The 26,888-nt window shown below is 36.0% G+C and overlaps 2 protein-coding genes across 2 annotated transcripts; one reads left to right on the forward strand and one right to left on the reverse strand.

Annotated features, from left to right (window-relative positions):
• The first annotated feature begins 1,709 nt into the window (after positions 1–1,709).
• LOC116006286 (hydroxyproline O-arabinosyltransferase 1-like) lies at positions 1,710–5,361 on the forward strand. Its single transcript, XM_031246599.1, has 8 exons — positions 1,710–2,314; positions 3,278–3,345; positions 3,438–3,639; positions 3,753–3,850; positions 3,963–4,032; positions 4,705–4,776; positions 4,842–4,955; positions 5,071–5,361. Exons 1-8 carry the CDS (start codon positions 1,892–1,894, stop codon positions 5,128–5,130), a joined length of 1,107 nt encoding a protein of 368 aa, XP_031102459.1. The 5' UTR covers positions 1,710–1,891; the 3' UTR covers positions 5,131–5,361.
• A 1,988-nt stretch (positions 5,362–7,349) lies between these two features.
• On the reverse strand, positions 7,350–10,498 carry LOC116006386 (GDSL esterase/lipase At1g28610-like). The gene is made up of 5 exons (XM_031246737.1): positions 10,216–10,498; positions 9,267–9,500; positions 8,351–8,499; positions 7,907–8,183; positions 7,350–7,688 (listed from the first exon to the last, which is right to left on the reverse strand). The coding sequence occupies exons 1-5, from the start codon at positions 10,481–10,483 to the stop codon at positions 7,441–7,443; spliced, it is 1,176 nt and encodes a 391-aa protein (XP_031102597.1). The 5' UTR covers positions 10,484–10,498; the 3' UTR covers positions 7,350–7,440.
• Between the last annotated feature and the right edge of the window lie 16,390 nt (positions 10,499–26,888).

Raw genomic sequence — 26,888 nt, forward strand, 5'->3', positions numbered from 1 at the left:
TTCTTGAGCTCAGCAATACCATCAACATTGCATCCTTTGATGCAATCTACGAATCTTCTATGTACACATATAGGTGGTTTTATTTATTTTTTGATTTTTTTTTTATGACGAGAGAAATTCACAATCATTATGTGGATTGGGTAAACTTCGCTCCTATGTAATATCTCACAAATTACACAAGGAAAATAAATCCTAATAGTAAAACTGTAAGACCTTGTGTCACAAATTCGACGGAGAAGGTGTTGAAAGAAATTCGTGATATTAAAAAGTATACCCTAAGTGAGGCTCTAAATTGAGTTTAACATAAAAGGGAGAAACAAATTTTCCAAAAAACAAATACACCAACAACTCAATCTTCTTGGGCTGTTAGCTGTACCTCTCTTTAAACTCACATTCATAGATGCCATCAACAAACTTTTAGATATCCTTCTTCTTAACATCACATTTCTGGTTTATAAGGTCACATCATCCACAATTACAAACAATCTCAATCTCATCACTTCGTCCTTACAATTAGGCATGCTTATAATTAAACTTATTTATGACTAATAAATGAATATTAGTCAACATCCTAATTAATATCATCTCATTAATTATAACTCAGTACTATATATATAGAAGTATTATAATGCCCTAGGTGGTTTTAATGCATCTTCAATTGATGTTTTTTTTTTTCCAAATAAATCTTTATATGTCACTTGAAAATTTAAAAAGAAAAATTGCAAGTGTGCAAATACAAAACTATACATGCACATTTGGAGGAGCACACTTGCCAAAAAAAAGAAGTTGAAAGTTATGCATATATGGACCTGAACGTTACACCTGTTGCGTGTTGTGTACATATATGTGTGCGCGCACATACATATACGGGAATGTAAGACCTTGTGGTCTAATGGCACCTGACATGCACTCCTAGTAGGAGGTGAACTGTTGATTTTTTGTGCTTCAGTAGGTTGAAAAAATAATCTTATATTCTATGAACTAAACTTTTCTAAAAACATGGATATCACATTTTTATCTTGTGAGTCCAGAAAAAGTTGTTTACATTCAAAAGGAAAATGTTGTGTGGAAATGAGGATTAGTCTGAGTATGGTACGGACTTAAAGGTGCCTCCTACAGTTAGAGTCTGCTCACCACACTCATGGTCTAACCAAAAAAAGGAAAATACTATGTACACTCGCATTTCCTACTCCAACTTTTACTCTCATACACAAAATTTTGATATAGACATTTGTATTGGGTCTCACATTAAAAAAAGTAATTTATCCGTGCCCGTCACATCAAAGAGAAATTTAAAGAGCAACATATAAGAAACTACTACCTCCGTCCCATTTTGTTTGTCTGGTTCGGTTAATGAGGCTTGACTGAAGTTATTTTTAATTCAATTTTTCATAATATTAAGTTTCGTATTAGTATATAAAATTTATATATTTAGAAACTACATTAAAAGTACTATTAAACACACAAAAATAAATTTAAAAATAATTAAAAATTATTAAAGAAAATAAGCAATGAAGAAAGAGTTAGTTTGACCAATAAATAGTAAACATGACAGGTAAAATGGGACCGAGGGAGTATGTAATAAAGCTCCATTGTAGAATTTGGAACTACTATAAGTATTTTCCCAAGTAAAATTGGGTAATACCTAGTTAGCTAAAGGAGTAAAGGTAAGGTAGAGAGCGAAAAAGGTTGCATTTGTACAACATAGAAATACATAGAGAGTATTAAATATATAAGCAACTAAACTATACATTGTGGGAAGCAGAAGAAGAAGAAGAAGAAGTCGATCATCTTCTTCTTCAACTGCTCCCCCACCCAAGATTCAAATAGCAAGTCAACCTATACATACAAATACAGAGCAGCAATATAGAGAGAGAGAGAGAGAGGGGAAATGGGGTTGGGAAATTTGTTCTTCGCGGCGGTGGTAACCTTCTCAGCAGCATTGGTGACCTACAACATTCTAATGTCAGCCAATACATCTCTGAAGCTAGAACTTCCGGGCTCTTCCGACACTTCTTCTTCATCTTCTTCCTCTACCGCGAGAGTTTTCCCAAATTCTGACCACTCAATCATCAAACTGCCATTGGAGAAGGCTTCGGGCAAGAAGCTATTCCACACGGCCGTCACCGCCTCTGACTCAATCTACAATGCCTGGCAGTGCAGAATCATGTATTACTGGTTCAAGAAGTTCAAGGACGGCCCTAATTCTGGAATGGGTGGCTTCACTAGGATCTTGCACTCCGGCTCCCCAGATAGGTTCATGGACGAGATCCCTACTTTCGTTGCCCAGCCTCTCCCCTCAGGAATGGATCAGGTTTTCATTCCTTTTCTTTCTTTCTTTTATGTGGATTGTTTTAGTTTCCCAATACCACCCAGTTTTGTTATTAGCAGGAGTTTGAATAGTTTAGAAATGTGATTAGACTTTATTTGTTTAGATCAAACGCTTACACACTATGCCAAGCGCTATAATTAGTAGGCTCAATTTTATTTTCTTATAGACGGTCATCACATTTTCGAGAGGGGCACATATCAGTACTGGTTAGATCAAATGCTTACCACTACATTAAAAGCTATAGTTAGTAGCAAAGGCTATAGTGTTGGACTTGTCCCTTTACTGCCTTTGCCCAACAAAATGTGGCTAAGCTAGCTTTGTTTTAGAGCTCTGGAAATCCTCCGACCACCACCTTGCCTGGACCTTATCTATTTTATTCAAGTAGTCCTTGAAAAATTTTAATAAGTATACATAATAATTTTGTGATTGCAAAATTATACAGAGAAACTGAAAGCTAAATTTGAATTTAGTTATCTGTTCCTGATTTTTTGAGTATCAAATGCTATTGGACTCTTCTCTGAAAGTGGTTCTTAGGAATTAAAAATGTGGTATTTGATGTGGAAAACCAAGTAAACTCGTTGATAACTATCCATCATAAATGGTAGGTTCTGATGTAATGTTAGGAAATGCACCATAAAGGAGAGATGACTGTATATTAAAAAACAAGCTCTTTGTGGACAAAGATTATCCAGGGGCAGGCATAATGAGGGATGAAATGAAATCATAAGATGCCAATGGTGAATTGAAAAGCTTTAATTGCGTGTGTGGACTAAAGTTGCAGAAAAATACAAAGTAGATTACAAGTTGCAACACCCTGCGGTTTCAATTCTTTTTGTGGAAGTATCGTTGTGTCCTGGCTCCTCTGCAGGATAACACAGCGTTATTTATGTAGGTGGTGCTATTATATATGGATTATTATATATGTATGTTTTTCATGAATTTCAGGGCTATATTGTCCTTAACAGACCTTGGGCTTTTGTTCAATGGCTTCGAGAAGCAGACATTGAAGAGGAGTATGAACGAAATCTCCATTTGATAGAATTCTAATTCCTTGAGCAGCTAGCTAGCTTTTAGTCATCTCTTACCTGCCTTTTCTTTTATACAGCTACATATTAATGGCGGAGCCAGATCATATTATTGTGAAGCCTATTCCAAACTTATCCAAAGATGGCCATGGAGCTGCATTCCCATTCTTTTACATTGAGCCCGAGAAGTTTGAGTCTGTCCTAAGAAAGTTCTTTCCGGAAGAAAAGGGACCAATAACAAACATTAATCCAATTGGAAATTCTCCTGTCATTCTTGGGAAGGTACCCATACTTTATAGCTATCTTGTTTTAATTTGTTTCCTTGTTCCTTCCTTAAGGCTTTTATTAGTTTATCTATTTATTTATTTATATATATTTGGTTCTGTGGGTCTTAGGAATCTTTGAAAAAGATAGCTCCAACATGGATGAATGTTTCATTGGCAATGAAAAAGGACCCTGAAACAGATAAAGCTTTTGGCTGGGTACTTGAGATGTAATAAATTTCAAATCTAGTGATTTTATTGAAAATATTTCATTTCCCATATGCATAAAGGGAACAGAATTAACTTGAACCTTACTTTTATCTTATGTTCTTGTATCTACAGGTATGCTTATGCTGTTTCATCTGCACTGCATAACGTGAGCAACATTTTACACAAGGAACTTATGATTCAGGTATAACTTTTATTATAATTATTATTATTGAGTGTATAAGTTTTTGGTTCATTTTTATTACACAGAAGATAGAGAAAGATTGCCTGTTACTCTGTTAGACATTAGCACTTGGCTTTGGATGATTATAACATCTCTTATTCCTTGCTTGGATGACGAGGGAAACCTCACAACCCTTTTGGGTATGAGTAAACCTCGCCTTGTGACCCTAGCCGGCAAAGGACTACAAGGAAGTAAACGAGTCTAGGTTACCCATAGCTGACCGACTCAAACCAAGGGGCCAAGGATTCGAACTCGTGACCTTGTGGTTACAATCGTGGATCTCTTTCCATCTTGGCTGGGGTTACCCAATCTCTTCTTCCTTGCTGATTCCTGTGAATGTAGCGGGGGTTATGATAGCCAGGAGAAGAATTGAAACTAGGGAAACTTGTTGTGGAAGGAAGGGAATGGCGTGAGGAATAATATCCTCTGGACTAGACATACTAAATGCGGGAACCAAATTCCCATTCCCATTCAATTTCTGCATATGTAGTAGTAAACCCTAAAACAACAAACGACTTCGATTCATCAGTTGGTTCTTGTTTGTTGTTTATAGTGAGTGGTGTAGCAAGATAGATAGTGGAAATTAAAGTTTCTTCATTGTTCTAGTTTTCATGTTTTGTTAATGCTTTCCAGCCTCCTTGGGACACAGAAATTGGCAACGCATACATAATCCATTACACTTACGGATGTGATTACGACAAGAAGGTATCTCTTGAACCGATGAAGATCCAATGTCCTGTGATCGAATTTAACAAGTAAACGCTTTTCAGGGTACGTTGACCTATGGAAAAATTGGAGCGTGGAGATTTGACAAGAGATCATATATTAACGTCTGGCCTCCAAGAAACCTTCCGCTGCCACCACCTGGTATTCCGAAAAGTGTGGTATGGTTTTAGCTTTAGACCTGATTGCACATAGAAAGAATAAATTTTGTCTAATAACAACCTGATTTATGAATTGAAGTTAGTTTTACTATCAAATACGAACGAATTCTGGCAGGTTACGCTGGTGAAGATGGTTAATGAAGCCACTGCTAACATTCCTAACTGGGGCTCATAGGATCATATATATTACTCTTCACAATCATGTCTTCAGAAGATGAAGGTATAGGCACTGTAAATTTTTACTGAATGGTTGCACACACAGTCATTGAATCTCTATCTCTCTCTCTCTCTCAGTAGAAATTTTGCTCAATTAATCATCCTTTCTCTACTTCTTCATGTAATAATGGTGTATTTCTTTACTCTTTAGATCCAGAAGGTAATAAAAACTGCATTATTCTTTACTTCATCAATAGTTATACCATGGATGCGGGCCCACCTTGCAAAATGGACCCGTATTCAAAATACACAATTTACATATTGAATGTTCACAATTTGAATTGTAAACATTTAGTATGTAAATTGTGTATTTTGAATATGGGTTCGTAGATAATTTGCCTTCATATGACCTCCTAAATCCTAATAATCTAATATGCATATGTGATGTGGCTGCGAAGTCAAGTTGTGCAGACCCACTAATTTGTTAATTTTTCTAAATTAAGCTTCCTGTGATCTAATTTATGAAATACATCAACCAGTTCTGATGGCATCACTGTTTTATCCTTCTAAACAGAAAGCAGACTGTCATTGTTTCAGTTTTTATGATTCGTTTAGGCAATTAATTTATGTCAATTAATATTCAAGTGTATAAAAATAAAATAAATAATTAAGCATATAAAAGTAAAATAAAAATATTTAAATAAATAAACACTAGTAAACACTGAATTTTGCGTCACTCCTTGACTCAACTTAGGGTGAAAATGAGCAGAGTAAATAAGCCTAGGTATGGTATTCTAGAATTACACATGAACCTACAATTATTCAAACATGCTAACTGGTACAAAATGTCATAACTAATTCATAACAAGTTTAATGCAAACATAATAACTAGTCTAGAATCACAAAAAAAATCAATATCATAAGTTCATAACCGTGCATACACAAGGAAATTATAAAGTCATACTAGCATTCAATCATTATTGCATGGACCATGGTCCACACAGCTGTGTGAACCAAAAATAAAAAGTACATTTTTATTATACTAAAAGTACATTATTTTTGTATTGAAGATACATTATTTTAGAGTACATTGTTTTTGTACTGAAGGTACATTATTTTATATATACTATCAAATAATGTACCTTCAGTACAAAAATAATTTACTTTTAGTATAATAAAAATGGATTTTTTATTTTTGGTCCACACAGTTGTATGGAACATGTTCCACGCAATAATTTGCCACTAGCATTCGTCAAGACTTCAATTAAAATTGGGCTTCTAAGATTGGGTTATTCATAGACTAATACATTTATATTATAAATGGGCAGGACCAGGGTTGTTAAGTCATGGACCCGGGTCCACCTTGCAAGGTGCACCCAGATCTATGTTCACAATTTCATAACTCTATGTTCATAATTTCATAATCCTATGTTCACAGTTTCATAACTCTATGTTCACAGTTTTATAACTTCATGTTCCCAGTTTCATAATTTCATGTTTACAATTTCATAGTTCTACGTTCACAATTTCATAATTTTATGTTCACAATTTTAAAACTCTATGTTCACAATTTCATAACTTTATGTTTGATAGTATCAAAACTCTGTGTTCAACTATATAACACAATTTTTGTATTTATATATCAAAATTGTGAATATAGAATTCAAAAGTTGTGAATATTGAGTAATGTAATTTTGTATATTGAGATTTAAAATTGTGAACATAGAGTTTTTAATTTGTGAACATAGAATTCTAAATGTGTGAACATAGACCCCGAGTACACCTTGCAAGGTGGACCCTGGTCCATAGCATAATTTGCCTTAAAAATATTAGCCTAACAAATCAATAGTTATACCATGGACCCATCACAATTTACATACGGAATAAATTGCAAATATTCAATATGTAAATTGTGAACATTTAGTTGTGAACATTCAATATATAAATTGTGAACATTCAGTATGTAAATTATGTATTTTGGATGTTGGTCTACCTTGTAAGTTAGACCCGGGTCCACAGAATAATTTGCCCTTATTTACTTAAATAGGCTTTAATATAAACACAAACCTAACCTTTTTATTAAAAAAGTTAGGTCGAATCGAGTCAAAATTAGGTCGAATTGTAACCCTCTATTTAGAGCCTTGGCTCATTCCTGCCCCTGCTCTAACTTAACAAACCAACGGTAAAATGTATTCCTTAGCATGTTCAAACATGTTTGAAAGTGAAATAGTAAAACAATTAATTGGGAATTAACATTGACATTCATTCAATAGGGAATTTTAGTAATCTAGAACACATTGGTAAACACTTCATTTTAAAAGGTATATCTTTAAATGTAGTAGGCGGATTTTTTAAATGAATCACACAAAGTGTTGATGGATGGACTCGTACAAGTTCCATCCAGTAGAGCCATGGAAACTATTTTATTTGCTCTATCTGTCATGTGATTTCCATCCCAATCAATATAAAACCATGGTTCAGGACAACTCTTTACTTGTACGTCGCCACATCCAACATCTTTATTGAGATTATATTTTCCACCTTCACCACAACAAACCACCAGGGTTGATATGAATCCTGCACATATATTAAAGAAATAATATCTAATTAAAAGGCTATTATTTTCTTTAATTCAATGTAAGAAAAATTGATACTATATGTACTTTCAACCAATATTAATGAGATGAAATGAAAAGATTAAAAAAGTTAGAATAATAATAGAAAAAGATTGTTGTCCTTATGATCCTTCAGCACATTAGAAATAAAATAAAGTAACAAATTATAAGTTTAATTACCATATTTTTCAGGATGACGATAAAGTTCCATAGTAGCATTGTAAAAGTCAGCATAGATTATGACAACATCAGGATTATGATGTTGAATGGTGTTGAGTCGTTGTTGAAGATGTTGATTGTGGTACTCAGACAATTCATTTACCCAAGTAAGACAACCAGTATCAGGATCATAATCTTCCTTGTTGTCACTTTCAAATTCTGTGAGGACACTGCCTATACAACCATCTGGTAATATGCCAGGTACCATGATTGTCGTTGCGCCGAGTTCAATCAAATCCTACATACATTAGTTTTGTTTCTTATTAGAGTATAATTTATAATTATACAATAAAAACATCACTTATTTTTTTTTTTTAAAGAAAAATTTATATTTGTATTCGATATTTTGTAAATAATAATCGTGATTATGTAAATTAAATGCATGCATATAATATATTATCTTACATTGATAGCTGTGGTAATGACATCAATAACAAGAGGGACATATGATCTTATCTCTTCTATGTCTTTTCCATAGCCTAGTGCACGACGATAATCGTTGCTCCCGAAAGGTCCCAACACAAATAGTGAGCTTTTAAGCTTTTCTTTACATTCTACAACACAATTATCAATAAAAAAAAAATTGTTAAACTATTTTATACATAAATTTGTCAATGTCATATTATTAACTACTTAAAACACTTTATATTCAACCGATATCATATCAAACAAAATTATTTCTTCTTAAATACACGTTGATAGAAAAATAAATCTTAGAAGTAATAATAATAATAATAATAATAATAATAATAATAATAATAGTCGATGACTTTGTGGTCAAGTGGCATGTAGTGACTTTGAGGCGATATTGACTCTTTGTGGTTTAACATGTTAAAAAGTATAAATAAACAGATACTACAATGAGTGAGTAGGGATGTCAACCGGGCCAGCCCTGTCGGTTTCGGGCTAGTCCTGTCGGGTTGTCGGTTAATTATTATTTTAATCTCGGATTCAGGTTAGCCCTAACCCTAATCTTCGGGTTGTCGGGCTTATCGGGCGGGTTAGACTATTTGAACTAAAATAAAAAATGAATACTTACATTCGATAAAACGGGTCAAGTCGTCAACCGGATCCGGATTCGTTAGAACGGGTCAACCAAATGAGCATTGAGCACATTAAAATTTAACAAATGCAATTGCAACGGTTCGATTTCGGTTCGAATTTAATTCGGGTCGGTTTAAGACCCCCAAATTTTAACATTTCCTAGGTGACAAGACGGTCAAGGGGTGTCACAACTTAACGGGTCGTCGTAATAACTATGCATGAAAGTGAGTGAGTAGTACTAAAAATATATATATATATATATATATATACTAATAACCTGAAGGTGAGGCACAGAAAATTGGCAAGAGTTGATTGAGCCATCTCATTTGAACTCTGAGGGAGCAATTTGTATCCACATTAACTATTCCTCTTTCTTCATAGAACGCCGAGTCGACTGCCGCAGCTCCGGCAACCGCGAAATTCACACCTCCGTCAATACTTGACCCGTTTCCGCCGCCGTTCATCATAACACTAGCCGATGGAGGCATAAATGGCAGTCCATAGTACTCCGCTGAAATATTATATATATCACCACAATTTAACATTATGTAATTTTTTCTTTTCATTTCTTGGGTACAATTCAAGTGTTGAGGATTGAAATTTTGACATTCTAACTTAAAATGCCACAAAATCTTCACCAATTTAACATGTAATTTAAAACCCTCCAAATTAAAACAAAACTTAATAATAACATTAATTTCAAGAATATATATAAAGTCCTCTCCGGTTAGTTTTATGTGAAACTTATATGTATAATACTTTTTAACGAAAATATAATATTTTTATGAGTTTACAAGTAAAATATTACATTTTTACGCACTAATACTTTTTACAAAGATAAAGTAGTATTTTGAAGTAATAAAAATGTACTAGTTGTCAGCCTAGAAAAAGTATTCTTTCCATCTTATTTTATGTGGTTAGTTTGGTTAACCTAAGTCAAGTTATTTATAATTTCATTTTTTGTAATATTTAAATTGATATCAGTGTATAAAATGTATATATCTAAAAATTACATGAAATGTACTATTGAACACAAAAAGTCGGATTTAAAAATCATATGAAAATGTTAAAGAAAACAAGTGAGAAATGGAATGTTTCTTTGATCAATGAATAATAAATAAGACATGTAAAATGAAAAAAAAAAGTGTTACATTTTCACTAAAAATATTACATATTTGAGATTTATTTTATGATTTTATTATATGAGTTTTTGTGATAGTAAATACCTATAAAATCTATGATGAGACGACCATCGGAGCAGCGACCAGTGGGATGGTGAAAGAAGGTTTCTCCATAAGGAGGTTCGCCCATGTGAGAGTGGTTAGGGTAGAGAAGAACCCTATTTCCCACATCTGTAAGAGAGTCCCCAAATGCAAAGATGGATGTGTAGGGGCAAGCGGCTATGGCTATTGGTTTTGGCATTATGAATAGAAGGAATAAGGTGGAAATAATTGGTGTGAATTTGAAGGGAAGGGATGGACAAATTAACGCCATTGGGATATGTGTTGCAACACCAATCATGGAGACTCTTTATATAGGAATTATCTTCTTTTTTTTTTTGTTGGAACTTTTTTATTAAATAAAATTTTATTGAAATTCAAAAAAAGATTATTTTCAACTTAACATATTTTGGGATAGGTTAATGGGACTGTAAGTGTTAAGTGGACAACAGGGAGCATATCCCGACTCCTATGAACCAGTCCTTAAGTTCATGAGAAAGTAAATCAACACAGTATAATCTAACTTCGAAATTCAATATCAAACTGTACACTTTTATAACTTGGAATTGCGGTTGAGTAGAAGAATCACATTTAACCTTAATTAAATGTCAATGATTTGATGCTTGACTTTGGGTATGCAGCAATCTTAAATTTCCAGAACAACTGTTCCACCTAATAGAAATACCGGCCCTACAATTCTATATCTGATAGTGAAAACCCAGGCTTCTTAATTTAAGCGATCAATTATACACAACCCAAACTGATTTATATTATTATAATCCTTTGTTAGCTTAAGATTACAATGTATAGTGGGTGCAGGTTTTCGTAAATCAAATAACACGAGTACAATTATTAATTTTGAAGGGGACAATTAGTTGATGCCACATTTATTATAGTGTGAGGATAGTATCAGCTTGACCAGTGCCTATGAATCACCACAATGCCTGCATGCTGCAACCCCCGGTCAGTCAACCACCACCATCTTGTTGCCCGTGTCAGATCTCTGTGATTTTACCAAACTTTGGACAATAGTTCGTTACTGCACCGCTAACAATATTTTCATTGCTTTTAAATTGAATGAAATTATTTATAATTTATTTTTTATTATATCTAATTTTTTTTTATTGATAAGTAAGATCTATAAAAATTTTATGATATTAATTATACCCGACATAACTATATATGATGTATGTATGGTTGTATTGAATGCAATTAGTATAATAGAAATTTTCAAAAAATTATACATTTGAAACTACATAAAAAAAAATGTAATCAAGTACTAACAAATAGGTAATATAAAATGGTATTGAGAAATTAGAAACTATTTTTTTTTTTGAATAGTGAGAAAATTCATAATTACTATCCTACACTAACTCTTTTTTTGTAATAGCATATAAAACAAAATAAAAATAAAAATAAAAAGGAAACAAAAAGACTAGTTTTTTCTTATGTGCTTTGTCCACAAAACAAGAGTTACCCAATTTGCCCCTTAAAATGGTCATCAACTATCAAAGTTGCTCAATTTAGTCCCTAGCTATGTAATTCTTACCTAAAATGGTCCCTCGACTATTAGGATTTCACCACTTTGGTCCTTGACTACCAAAGTTGCTCAATTTAGTCCCTAACTATGCAATTTTTACCTTAAATGATCCCACGACTATTAGAATAATTTCACCACTTTGGTCATTGACTATCAAAGTTGGCCAATTTAGTCCCCAACTATGCAAATGTTGACCTAAAATGTAAGTTTATTATGTATTTGGAGACCTTTTTGGAGAGTCGAGGACCAAAGTGGTGAAATCCTAATAGTCGAGAATCAAAGTGGTAAAATCTTAATAGTTGAGAGTATTTTGGGTAAAAATTGCCTAGTTAGGGACTAAATTGAGCAACTTTGGTAGTCGAGGACCAAGTGGTGAAATCGTAATAGTCGAGAGACCATTTTAGGCAAAAATTGCATAATTTGAAAAAAATTGAGTAAGTTTGAAAGTAGACGACCAAAGTAATAAAATCATAATAATTGAAGGACCAAATTGGGTATTATATCACAAAACAACAAAGTTGCAGAAGATCTAGCCCATTGAGTCTGCCCATCTACCATCATTGTTAAGGGGACCACATAAGAAAATGCTATGTACAAAAATACAACATGTTTTTAAAAAAACGTCTTTTAGTGTGCGTGCGTGTGTCTCTGTGTGTGTATATATATATATATATATATTTATTAGGTGTAGGAAATAGAGTAATAAATATGGGAGTAGTGATTGGCATAGTGAAAATATGTGTAAGAGTTTGACAAATTTAAGTATGAGTTTGTAGGAGTAGAAAATTCAAAATTTTGTCCGGAAATGAATATGTAGGAGTTGGATTAGTGTGTAAGAATTGACCATATTAATTATGGGAGTAGTTAATTGAAAAAGATGTGTGAAGAATTTTTTCGTAGGAGTGATAATTTATACCAATAAAATGTTGCTAAAAATTTTGATTTAGTCTGTTTCAACTCCACTGTAATAATTTTCATAATGATTATCTTCAAAATAATTTTCAAAATTATTATATGAATTATAATTATCAGAGTCATAAATTACAGGATAAACAGGAGATGAATATCTAGAAGATTCTCCTATTTCATAATTTATGTGCGCATGTTGTTGATGAAATTCTGCTTCAAAATTTTTGATATGCTTGGACTGGGAGACCAGTTCAATAATTTCTCCAATCAAATTTTCTAATTTTTCTTCTTCAAAGTCTTTTTGGAATTGTTCTTTTAATTGTTCAATTATAAAAGTTTCTCTAAATTTGGAGAATTTTAAATATTTTATAATTTGTTTTACCAAATCCGGATAAGGAAATCTTTTGAGTAAGTAAAAAAAAATTTCATTATAATTTGGAATATTAATTTGGAATATCAATTTCATATTCCATGAATTTTTCGTCTTTTGATTTTTCATCTAAATAATATGTTGAAAAATTATTTCCAAAATTTCTTTCAACTTCTCACCTTTTCATTGTTTCCAAAATAGTCTTAAATAATTTTCTTATCCATTTCAGAATTTTTAAAAAAAATTATTTTTTCTCAAAAGATGAAAAATTCATGGAATACGAAATTGATATTCCAAATTATAATGAAATTGTTTTTTACTTACTCAAAAGATTTCCTTATTCGGACTTGTAATAAAACAAATTATAAAATATTTAAAATTCTCCACATTTCAAGAAACTTTTATAATTGAACAATTAAACGAACAATTCCAAAAAGACTTTGAAGAAGAAAAATAAGAAAATTTGATTGGAGAAATTATTGAATTGGTCTCCTAGTTAAAACATATCAGAAATTTTGAAGCAGAATTTCATCAACAACATGCGCACATAAATTATGAAATAGGAAAATCTTCTAGATATTCATCTCCTGTTTATCCTGTAATTTATGACTCTGATAATTATAATTCAGATAATAATTTTGAAAATTATTATGAAGATAATCATTATGAAAATTATTACAGTGGAGCTGAAACAGACTAAATCAAAATTTTTAGCAACATTTATTGGTATAAATTATCACTCCTACGAAAAAATTCTTCACACATCTTTTTCAAATAACTACTCCCCTAATTAATATGGTCAATTCTTACACACTATTCCTGTTAGTCATGTAAATAATATTAGACTTAGTATATTATTGTTAGAGTCAGACTCCTAGTATGTAGCCTATTGTATAGGTAGTCCAGTGTAACCTTGTTATCTGTAACTCTCTCTCTCTCAGAGTTGATCAATCAAGCTCTCATTTGGTATCAGCTTAGCGTTATGTATCTCCCGCTTCCTCTCTCCTCTTTTTCCGATGGCCACCAATGATTCGGAATGTACGGTCAGCGCCGCTGCTTCACCGGCGCCGGCCACCTCCCATAACCCCCTCATCTCCGCTCATCACTACGTCTCTATAAAATTAACCACACATAATTTTTTGTTTTGGCGAACACAAATTATCCGCTTTCTAAAAGGCCAAAACCTTCTCAGTTTCGTGGATGGAACCAGCCTGCTTCGCCGCAGGAGCTCGCCGCTACCAGCACCATGACGCAGCAGCCAGCGACCACCGACGAGGCCTCCTCTGTCGTCGCTAACCCTGCGTACGCCATTTGGATGTAACAGGACCAATCCATCATGTCCATGTTGATCTCCTCCCTTTCCGAAGAGGTAATGTACCTTGCGGTCGGCCGCACCACCGCATGGGAGCTATGGCGATCCATCGAGATGGCGTTAGGGTCCTCAAATCGCGCCCGATGCCTCAATCTCCTTGCTTAGTTCCAATCACTGAGGCAAGGCGACATGACTACCGCCGAATACCTCGGTCGAGCGCAGCTTCTCATCGAGGATCTATCCTTGGCCGGTCATCCCGTTTCGCTGGATGAACAAAACCTCTACGTGTTTAGAGGACTCCGGCCTGAGTTCAGATTGATGGCGACTTCGCTCGTCGTTGTCGAGAACCGGTGTCGATTCCGCAACTGGCGGACTGCTTGCAGGCGCAGTAGTTTATCTACGCCGATGAGCTCGCGTTGGGTGACACGGTGCTTCCCCCTGGCCAGGCGACGGCGATGGCAGCCACCCGCAGTCGCAGATAGCACGACAACGGGGGTAAAGGAGGCCGCAATCATCGCGGCGGTGGTGGAGGTCGCGGCAACCAGTGGTCTCACCGTGGCCGCGGCGGGCAGAATTGCGGTGGTGGTGGTGGACGTGCAGGATCGCCGAGGTGCCAAATATGCCGCTCACACGGCCATACAGCGGTCTATTGTTACCGGCGTTACTCCGATCAGCCACCGGCGCAGGCTAACATGGCAGCTGTTGGCGATGATGGACTCCCTGCTGATGCGTCGACATGGTTCCTGGACACGGGAGCTTCTGCGCACTCTACTCTGGATCAGTCCATGATGTCGCATTCTGAAAATTATTCCAGCACAGATGTACTCCGGGTTGGTAATGGAGCAGGTTTGGGCATATCTCATATTGGTTTTAACTCGATTCCCTCCGTTTCTAAATCTCTAAAATTATTGAATATTCTTCATGTCCCGCAATTGTCTGCTTCGTTATTGTCTGCTAGTAAATTCACTGCTGATAATAACATTTTCTTTGAATTCCATCCAACCTTTTTTGTTGTCAAGGATTGCCGCACGAAGGCGGTTCTGCTTAAAGGTTCCAGTTTGGGTGGCTTGTACACACTATCCGTTCCCCGGGCTCACTCGGCTTACCTGACCGCCCGGGCTCCCTCTGTCATCTGGCATCAACGTCTAGGCCACCCGCATGCTCGTGTCCTCCAGCGTGTTCTCCAGTCATGTCCTGTTGCTCCACAAAAATTGAGTTCGCCAAGTCTTTGTTCCCCGTGTCAGATGGGAAAGTCGTCTAGATTTCCATTAGAACGAATAAAACATTCTAGTTTAAATGCTTTAGATTTGATTTATTATGATATTTGGGGTCCAGCCCCGGTTATTTCAGCCGGTGGTTTTCGTTATTTTGTGCTTTTTGTAGACGATCATACACGTTATTCTTAGTTATATCCTCTACGTGTAAAAACCGTTATTTATAAAATTTTTGACAGTTTCAGGGCCATGGTAGAACGCTTGTTTTCACGTTCTATCAAGGCCATTCAGTCTGATTTGGGCGGGGAATATCGCCGTTTGCATACTCTTTTTCAGTCCCTTGGAATCGTTCATAGACAATCCTGTGCATACACGCACGAACAAAACGGGCGAGTAGAACGCCGTAACAGACACATTGTTGAAACCCGCTTAGCTTTACTCGCCCAAGGGTCTGTCCCACTAAAACATTGGGACTCTGCTTTTGAAACTGCGACCTACTTAATTAATCGGTTGCCTTCGTCAGTGTTACAGTTCGATACACCCCACTTTTGACTGTTCAAAACACCACCCACATATACCTCACTCTGGGTCTTCGGGTGTCTGTGCTTTCCCCACCTCCGATCCTATAACCGCCATAAACTGGAATTCTGGTCAGCACCCTGTGTTTTCTTAGGTTACCCTACGTCCTTCCGAGGGTATCGATGTTTAAATCTTGATAATGGGAAAACCTTTATCTGCCGGCATGTTCGTTTTGACGATACTACTTTTCCCAATGCTTCTGTTGTTCAGGGAACAGGTGACAAAGCAGCCTTAACTAAACCGTGGGGCTCCAGTCCAATGAGTCCTGTGCTAGCACCTGTTACTGCGCCATCTCCTCCGGCTTTACCACCGCCCACCCGAGGGACAAAGCGGCGCAAAACAACTGCCCCGCAACAGCGTGGGCACAACATGCGCCTACGTCACATGACAAAGGGCACCAGTGAGCAGTTTCAGGCCCTCACAGCTGACGTCGCAGATCCCACCTGCTACACTTAAGCTATTGGTCATCCACAGTGGCGTGATGCCATGGACCAAGAGTTCAATGCCCTCATTCATAATTGTACCTGGTCGCTTATCCCTTCCAAACCAGGTATGAATATCATTGGTGCAAGTGGGTGTTTCGTACTAAACGAAAAGTCGACGGCACAATTGAGCGATACAAGGCTCGGTTAGTGGCCAAGGGATTCAACCAGGTTGCCAGTGAGGACTTCTTCGACACATTTAGTCCTGTTGTCAAGCCGACAACAGTACGACTCTTGTTTTCCTTTGCTGTATCACAGGGTTGGACGCTACGCCAACTAGATGTCCACAATGCATTCCTGAATGGACTCTTAGCTGAAACCGTCTACATGCGGCAGCCACCAGGTTACGAAGACCCAGCTCATCCCGATCATGTGTGTCATCTACAACGTTCACTATATGGCCTCAAACAGGCACCCCGGGCATGGTTTAAGCGGCTGCATGATTTTTTATTGTCGACTGGCTTCTCCGCTTCCAAGACTGATGTGTCACTTTTTCACTACGCTGATGGCTCTGACCGGGTATTCTTACTCGTCTATGTTGACGACATTATTATGATGGGGAACAATCCCGTCTTAATTAATAAACTGCTACAGCGGCTCTCCAACACGTTCAAAATCCGCGATCTTGGCACACCAAGTTTTTTCCTTGGGATTGAAACTCTACCAGTTCCAGGAGGGTTAATTCTGTCTCAACGTCGGTTTATGAATGACTTATTAACACGGGCTGGCATGTCTGATTGTAAGCCCCTTGCGACACCGGCATCTATTTCTCATGCGGTTTCTCCGACTACTGATGCATTTGATAATCCCACTCAGTACAGGCGGCTCGCAGTGTAACACCCCAATTTTCAACTCTTACATTTATTACAAAATCCCTAATAATACATCGCGGAAGCTTACATCTAACTAGCAGAAAACTGGGTGTTACCGCCACGCTTAGGTATCTCTCCTATACCCAAACGTTAAGGCTAAACTTACAACATCGACATCCACTTCCATCCTGTTCAGAGCTCATCAGGCTACTGGAGCCCACACTAGACAACATCTGTTAACAGAAAACACATTGAAGTGTAGTTAGCGCGACGGCTAAGTAAGGGAAATCCATTGTCACTTAAAAGTAGACAAAGGTTTGAAAACACAAATAATTTGGAAGTTCGTAATGTTTTTACCCATGATTTGAAAACCTACCTGCAACCTAATGATTCATAGATAGTATAGTAGCGTATATAAGTTAAATCATGTAAAGCTTTTCTCAAATAAGAATAATGGCATAACTGCCGCTCAAAATCATTTTCATGTCTTTCAGACGAATTTGCAAACCTTCTCATTTCCAGGAATTTCATCATTTTCACGATACACGCGTGAATTTTCACAACCATACTTGACATCTTCACAATATCCCATTTCTCAGACATCACTCGATTAGTTTCTTGGAACTAGTATCACATATCTCATCATAGTCATTGATTCAACCATTACTTGTGAAAACTCGACTTAGTTTCATTTCAAAGTATGAGGCCTTATAGGAAATGTTGAATATTCCTTGTCGTTGACCGATTGAACCTGGAACATGGGCTTGCGGTCATTACCCAAGTTCTCTTCTCGGTCCCTTGGACGATGGTTCATTAGAATGGCCCCTAGTGTGGCCCCGCCTAGGTCCATTAAAATGACACCAACCCGGAGACGACGGAGTCAATACGCTTAAGTGTGCACACCCCCACAGTCTAGCCATACATGAGTGACGTAGAGACTCGGCGAATAGACTTCGCCTAAGTACGAATACAACTGTACATATTTCAATGACAACCTTCGGTAATTATAGCCCGAGGTAAAAAGACAACAAGGTCCTCGTAACTTCTTGAAACTAAGGTTTTATTCATTTTAGACATCATTTTCTCATCATTCCCACGTAAAGTACCCACTCACTAAAAGTGGTATTTTCCTTTAAAAAAAATAAGGTTTTGACCACCGATGTACCAAAATAGCATACGTTCTTCAACGTAAGTTTTTAGAAATATTTTTACTTACCCACAGGCTTTTCAAGCATAGCTCAAGTACGAGCAAAATTTGGAAGAAAACACAGCTGAACACGAGCTGGTCACACCTCGGACACTTATATGTTCTACTAATACTTCATGTGTCCATTCCCAATACTTACTCCTTATCATGAATTTCAATCCATCTTACAATCCAATCATCATCGGTGATCCATAATCATGGTTCCACCATTAACTAATAATAGATAGTTGTTCTTATCACTATCGTCATCAATAACTTCCACCATGATCAACACCATTAGATCATAACTTGAGGTAAAGTCATTGCCTAACCATAATCCAAAATCGTTCAACAACTATTTCCCCAAGATTCATCATATACAATCTTTATCTCAATATTTCCATATAACACTTTCCTCAGTATATATCATAATGTTATCATTACTTAAATTCCTTTAAACCATAACTTATTCACCAATAGAGAGATTTCCAACTCTCAACTAAATCCCAAAGGAATAATTCTTCAAATAATTAGTCACACCTTGATAGTATACTAATTACCGTTCAATCTAATCATCCAGTCATTAAACCTTAATAACTATCAGCAGTCCTTAATCGCTATAATTAGAGCTTAATTACCTCCTGAACTCCACTGTTAATCCATCATTAATATCAATCTAACCTCATTATTAATCACAACATAACCAATAATTCTCGTAATGGTCCATCACAATCCATAATCGATATTTAGTCACCCATAATCCAACAATTAACCTTAAACACTCTTAAGCATTAATTATTGTCATTAGTAACTACTAACCTTGCAATCCATCCTCGACAACAAGTCAACAACATCATAACATCATTATCAAGTCACCATTATTAACCATAATCCATAATTATCAATTACTTATAGACTAATCAAAGCCATTACATTTACAAGCCACTATTGATCCATTCCATCATACTCTCACCACCATCATCTTAACCCATCAATATTGTAATCCTTACTTATTTATGATGCCCATAACTCATATTTAGTCCACAATTTCCCACCTTCAACCACTTACCTATCTATACTTAACATAAATCTTTAGTCCTTAGTCCAACATTATCCTCATCACTAGGCTTCAACGTGAACCAAATCACCAATCTATATCATAATCTCAGCATCCTCTTATTACTCAATAATCACCATAATTAATCATTAAGTACTCTTAATCATCACCTTAATCCACCATCATTAATTAACAAAATTCATTATTGGCCATAAATCACCATTAAACTTGAAGTACCCCTTAAATCCATCGTTAATATACTCATAAGCTATTAATCATCCAAGAACCGCCATCTCATAATCTATTTGCCAACATCCATATTCATAACAACCTTAACAACACCATTAATGAGAACTCACCAACACAACATTTTGTACATATATATTATGTAAAATACAATTACATATATATTATACATACCACATGTACATAAAAATTTTACTTAAATCTCATCATATTTCAACCAAACAATCAATTATCCAATTTCAAGTGACTAAACCGACTTAAGGGATTCCTTACCTTCTTGAGAGTGTGCTAACCCCGTAAGATAAATCTTGAGTCTTTTCCCCAAATTTCACTCAAAACCCTAAGAGAAAAATTAACATCATAACAACAAATATTAAGAAACTATACTTAGATTCATGATCTAGGAAGGGAAATAAAGCTTTCTACCGAATAAAATTAAAGTTTTACCGAATATTTGGAGATCTATGAAGAACTTGCTAGCTATGGAGTTATGGAGTTCTTGAACAAAGGATGAAGATGAAGATGAGATATATTTTCTCTTTCCTCTCTCTCTCTCTCTCTCTCACGAAATTGAAATGGGAATGAAGAAATGAAATTTCTTCATCTTATCCCATATATATATATATATATATATATATATATATATATATATATATATATATATATATATATACACACGTAATATGATATATAATAATAATAATAATAATAATAATAATAATAATAATAATAATAATAATAAAATATGGGGAGCTTATCCAAACTCATCTCTTAAAATTAATATTTTAATTACATGGTAAAAATTGTGACACTTGTCACAACCTTGTGGTTCCAAAAATAAAAATCTTCCAACTTATCAGTTGTGGTCCAAACAGATAAAGTTTCGGTGGAAAATAATTTAAATAGGAAGAATTTTGAAACCAAAAATTTATCCTAGACAAAACCTCAAAATTGGGCTAGGTTCGGTACACCGCGAAATTTAGCGATGCTACGATCAAAATAAATTTTCTCTGCTATGGGTTGATTTAATTAAATAGGAAGTTCAAGGTTAATAGTAGGGTGTCTAATAATCCATTTCCTAGGACTATCGGGTCCGAACACCAGCTCCTAAAAATCTTACGGTTCGTGACCGGTACGTACGATCACAGCTTAATAACAACTATACTCCCTTAAAAAAATTCCTTTGAAGCATCGGGAGATCATCTTATGAATTTCATAGCCTAAAGACATATTTTTCGAACCTTAGTCTTATAGGAATAGGCGAGGGGTTACACGCAGGGGCACTCTAGTACTTAACCATCACCCGCCCCGATCTCTCTTATGCTGTTAATCGGCTATGTCAGTTCATGCATGCACCGACAGTTGAACATTGGGGCTTTCTGAAGCGGGTGTTACGATATGTTAAGGGCACGTTGGATCACGGCTTGCGTCTATCTTCATCGACCTCAGCTGACATTCATGCATACTCCGACTCCGACTGGGCCGGATGCGTAGCTGATCGTAAATCCACCAATGGTTACGCCGTCTTTATTGGGGCCAATCTTGTCTCCTGGGTATCTCGGAAACAGCGCACAGTTGCTCGGTCGTCCACTGAGGCTGAGTATAAAGGTTTAGCTGATGTTACGCTGAAGTCACTTGGGTTATATCATTGCTGCGTGAACTCGGACTTCACTCTGGCCGCCCGGCGACGCTCTGGTGCGAAAACCTCGGTGCTACGTACATGTGTGCTAACCCAGTGTTCCACGCCAGAACCAAACATGTTGAGATAGACTATCATTTTGTTCGGGACAAAGTCGCATCTGGGGATTTTCTCGTCAATTTTATCTCAACAAAGGATCAGCTGGCCGACATCTTCACCAAACCGCTACCTGCGGCCCGCTTTAGGACTCTACGGGGCAAGCTCAATGTTGTTTCTCTACCACCTTGTGCTTGAGGGGGTGTGTTAGTCATGTAAATAATATTAGACTTAGTATATTATTGTTAGAGTCAGACTCCTAGTATGTAGCCTATTGTATAGGTAGTCCAGTGTAACCTTGTTATCTGTAACTCTCTCTCTCTCTCAGAGTTGATCAATCAAGCTCTCATTATTCCAACTCCTACATATTCATTTCCGGACAAAAGTTTCTACTCCTACAAACTCATACTTAAATTTGTCAAACTCTTACACATATTTTCGCTATGCAATCACTATTCCCCTATTTATTACTCTATTTCCTACACCTAAAATTACTATTCCCTAATTTATTACACCAATTCCTACACTCCAAGTCTTCCAAGTTAATTCCTACACTCCCGAACAAAATTTTTTATTCCTACAAAATATCTCTACACATTTTAACCTCTACGGAGGCATACAATTGTAAAGTAGGATGTTGTCTCATATGAAGTCAACCCAATATATATATAGACATATATATATAAGGACGAGTTTTCCATAAAACATTTTCTGGAAAATGACTCATTTTCCATAAAACATTTTCTAGAATTTATTTTCCTGCTTTCCAAATTGGCCCTAAATACACGTTAACAAACAATTTCACATCAACTACAATTCTAAAACAATAGTGGTTCACCTACACCATCTCTACAACAAAATTTGAATCAGTGGATGTGCAATGTCCACTACTCACAAGTCACAATGCAACGTCTGTCTTGGTCAATATGCAACAGAAAGAGTTAAATTACCCAAAAACTATTTTATGCTAGTTACCAAAAGAAACACAGATACTAGTTGTGCATTTTATACACAACTTAGATAATAATAAAATGTGCATAGAATAGTAATGTTCATTCCAGCTGAAATTAATAACTTCACAACATACGTGAGTTTAAGAATAAGGACTACTTTGAATACTGCAAATCTGTGTTTTACAGCGAAGTACTAAATCCATAGAATAGTTCAATACATTGGGCATGCTTGGTTCCTGACATATACTCCAGCAGCAGCTCTAATGAACAGGGAGAACGAATTCAACAAATGAACAAATAATTATAAGAAAAAATTTTAAAAAAAAAACTAAAACTATACGATCTACAATATGGAAAATGAAACCCGTCAGCTGAATAACTAGTAAAAGTTTAATCATGGTGAGGGTAATGTATTAGTAAAAAGCTTTAGAATGAAATAAAGACAAATTTTGCAACTTTAGCATTGCACATTTGCACCTTAGAGCAGAAAGAAATAAGCAAGCTTGAGATGTCCAGATACATAACCATACATGAAAGTCAAGTTGCTCTAGTTAACATTCTATGCCAGTAACTATTTAAATTGTTGGAGATAACATTCAAGTAGGTATAATTTCCCACTAGTATAGTTTCACATCAAGTCTAGTTCCACATTGCTTTCATTAAAGATTTTTTCCTTTCTTTTTAATAAAAACTCCTTTTTGAGTGTTTAAAGTATTTTTGAGAGAAAGGAAAGGGGGCATATGTGTTAAGGGATTTTGTTTAGATTCCAACCTCGAAATCACTTGATATCCTAGGAAATGATAGTATGGTTGGGGTAGAGGAATTGTAGAGATTAAACTTAAAGTACTTTTTTTTAAAAACCAATGTGATGTATGTCCCCACCCTACGAAGGAATTTGGTCTCAGGGCATTTGTTGGTTAGGGTCGGGATAAAGCTGGTGTTTGAGTCAGAACGTATGATAATGACTCGTAGAGGGGAGCATCTAGGGAAGGGATACCTTCGTTGGGGTTTATTTGTTTCACCGTTAGTTCCATTTACCTCTGCAAACATTGAAACATTTATGAATAATCTTACTAGTGGTCCTGGTGCTTCTACTTATATTGTTGTGTCTTTTGATGTGTGGCATGGTAGACTAGCACATGTTGGTGCAAAATGCTTGAATAAACTTAAAAACATGAATATGCTGTCAAACTTGCAAAATGATGCATTATCACAATGTGAAATGTGTTGAGACAAAATTTGCTAAAAAACTTTTTCCTTGTTGAATCATCATACTGCTTGCGCTTTAAAATTGATTCACACTGATATAACAGATTTTGAAAACACTGAAACTAGAGGAGGAAAACGTTATTATATTTCATTTATTGATGATTTTACTCGTTTTTCGAAAATATATCTGCTAAGATCAAAAGATGAAGTAAAACAAAAATTTTTGATCTATAAAGCTGAACTAGAAAATCAGCTAAATAAAAAGATCAAGAGACTTCGGTCTGATAGGAGTGGTGAATATGAATCTCTCACTTTTAAGTTCTTTTGTGAAAAAAATGGAGTTATTCATGAAGTCACTGCTCCATATACACCTCAACAAAATGGTGTTGCTGAGAGGAAAAATATGAATTCTCAAAGAAATGATTAACACTCTTCTGATTAGCTCAGGTGCACCGAACTCTCTGTGGGGAGAAGCTGCTCTTACAGCTAATCATATTATTAATAGAATACCTCATAAAGGATATACAAAAACCCCATATGAGTTGTGGAAAGGCTATGCCCCCACCCTAAAATACTTCAAACTATGGGGATGTTTAGCAAAGTTAGGCTTTCCATCTTTTAAAAGACCTAACCTTGGGCCTAAAACCTTAGATGCAATTTTTGTTGGGTATGCTGAAAATAGTGCTGCATACAGGTTTATGTACTTAGACACTCGGTCTATGTGCGAAGCTCGAGAAGCTGAGTTATTTGAACACATCTTTCCTCTCAAATTATCTTCAAACAACTCTTAAAGGAGCGAGTCTATATCGCTTCATATCTCTCAAACTGCTGAGAATGAGCTTGATCAACCTAGGAGAAACAAGAGGCAAAGAACTGAAACTAACTTTGGTTATGACTTTATAACATACATAACTAAGTTGAGATATAAATGAAATTTCTGATCAGTTTATATGTTAGCTAATTTTGGAAGAGGAACCAAAGACCTTCGAGGCTGCTATGCGCTCGATTAATGATGTCTTTTGGAAAGAAGCCATACAAAGTGAGTTAGACTTTATTAAGTATAATCACACTTGGGATTGGTAGATCTACCCACAGGGACGAAACCAATTGGCTACAAATGGATCTTTAAAAGGAAACGTAGACCTGATGGGTCAATTAAAAGATTTAAGGCAAGTCTTATAGCTAAAGGTTACAAACAGAGGTTTGGTGAAGATTACTTCTGCACGTATTCACATGTAACTAAGATAGCCACCATATCATGCCTTGTTTTCCTTGGCGTCATCTCACAGGTTGATAGTCCATCAAATGGATGTCAAAACAGCCTTCCTAAATGGTGATCTAGAGGAAGAAATCTACATGGAGCAACCACCTGGGTGTGTCGATCCAAGACATGATGGAAATGTATGTAGACTTATAAAATCTCTGTACGGATTAAAACAAGCTCCCAAATAGTGATATGAAAATTTTCATAAAAATTTATTGGATTTGGGATACACGGTTAACAAATCAGATGCTTATCTGTACTCGAAGGAGATTGAGTCTAGCATAGTACTAATATGCATCTATGTAGATGACATGCTAATTTTTAGCTCAAATATCAATGTGATAAAAGAGACTAAAAAATCGTTGTGTGATAGGTTTGACATGAAGGATATGGGGGATGCCGATGTGATACTTGGGGTACAAGTTATAAAAGGAGAAGATGGATACAAGTTATCACAAAGTCACTACACAGAAAAGTTATTAAAACAATTTGATAGCTTTGAGGTGACCTTAACCCAAACTCCATATGATCCTAGTATAAAGCTATAAAAAAATATAGAGGTAGGAGTGTCTCAAGAAAAATATGCGAAAATAATGGGAAGTCTAATTTTCTTAATGAACTATACCAGACCTGATATTGCTCTTGCAGTAAATAGACTTAGTCGATATAGCAATAATACAAGTGAAGCCCACTGGCATGCATTAAGACGAGTGTTGCGCTATCTAAGAGGAACAATCGACTTGAGACTTCATTATTCTGGGTTTCCTTATGCCCTAGAAGGTTACTGCGACGCGAATTGGGTCAATGACAGTGACGATGTAAGCTCCATCCGTGGCTACATGTTTACTATGGGTGGAGCAGCTATATTGTGGAAGTCCATGAAGCAATCATGTATAGCCAGATCAACGATGGGGGCTGAGTTTATAACTCTTGATCTAGCTAGGCAAGAAGTCGAATGACTTATAAACCTACTAGCAGATGTGTCGTTGTGGGGTGGGGGGTTCTACACCATTGGTGCCCACACACTGTGATTCACAAACTGCTATATGCGTGGCAAAGAATAGTGTCTATAATGAAAATGGAGACACATAAGAGTCAGACATGAGTTTTTACGACAGTTAATTGTAATTGGAGTACTCATATTAGAATATGTGAGGTCTGAGAGTAATATCGCAACTCCTCTCACAAAGGGCTTAAATAGAAAAGTCATCCTTGATACATCAAAGGAGATGGGTTTAAAATGTTGTGAGGTAAGGAATTCATGATGAATACTATGGTCGTGGTCAAACACAATCATGAAAAGACTTACATATACACCCATATGAAACTGAACATGAGATGTTCTTAAATAATAAGACTACACAGAGGTAGATCTAAAGTCAAAGAGTTTGAATTCCACAGAACCTGCATTTTAAGGGTTGATGTGTGCACCTGAGTTCAAAACTACTCACTTCTCAATAAGTTCAAGATATAATTCACTTATGAGAAGAAAGTTACTTAAGTCACTACGTGTCAGTTCAAGTTCAAACACTAGCATTAAGGTAAGCTCTTGAGTTTCGCTCAGACATCTTTTCCTACAACGCCTATTTGAACTGTGCGGGATTGTTGGAGATAACATTCAAGTAGGTGTAGCTAGTTTCCCACAAGTTTCACATCAACTCTTGTCCCACATTGCTTTCATTAGAGAGTTTTTCCCTCCTTTTTAATACCAAATCATTTTTGAGTGTTTAGAGTATTTTGGAGGGAAAACAAAGGGGGAACCCCACGTGCACGCCGTCGTCGCTGCTCGACTCGACTCGATTCGCATGTGT

The sequence above is a fragment of the Ipomoea triloba genome, chromosome 15, assembly GCF_003576645.1.
Source record: "Ipomoea triloba cultivar NCNSP0323 chromosome 15, ASM357664v1".
Classification (NCBI taxonomy): domain Eukaryota; kingdom Viridiplantae; phylum Streptophyta; class Magnoliopsida; order Solanales; family Convolvulaceae; genus Ipomoea; species Ipomoea triloba.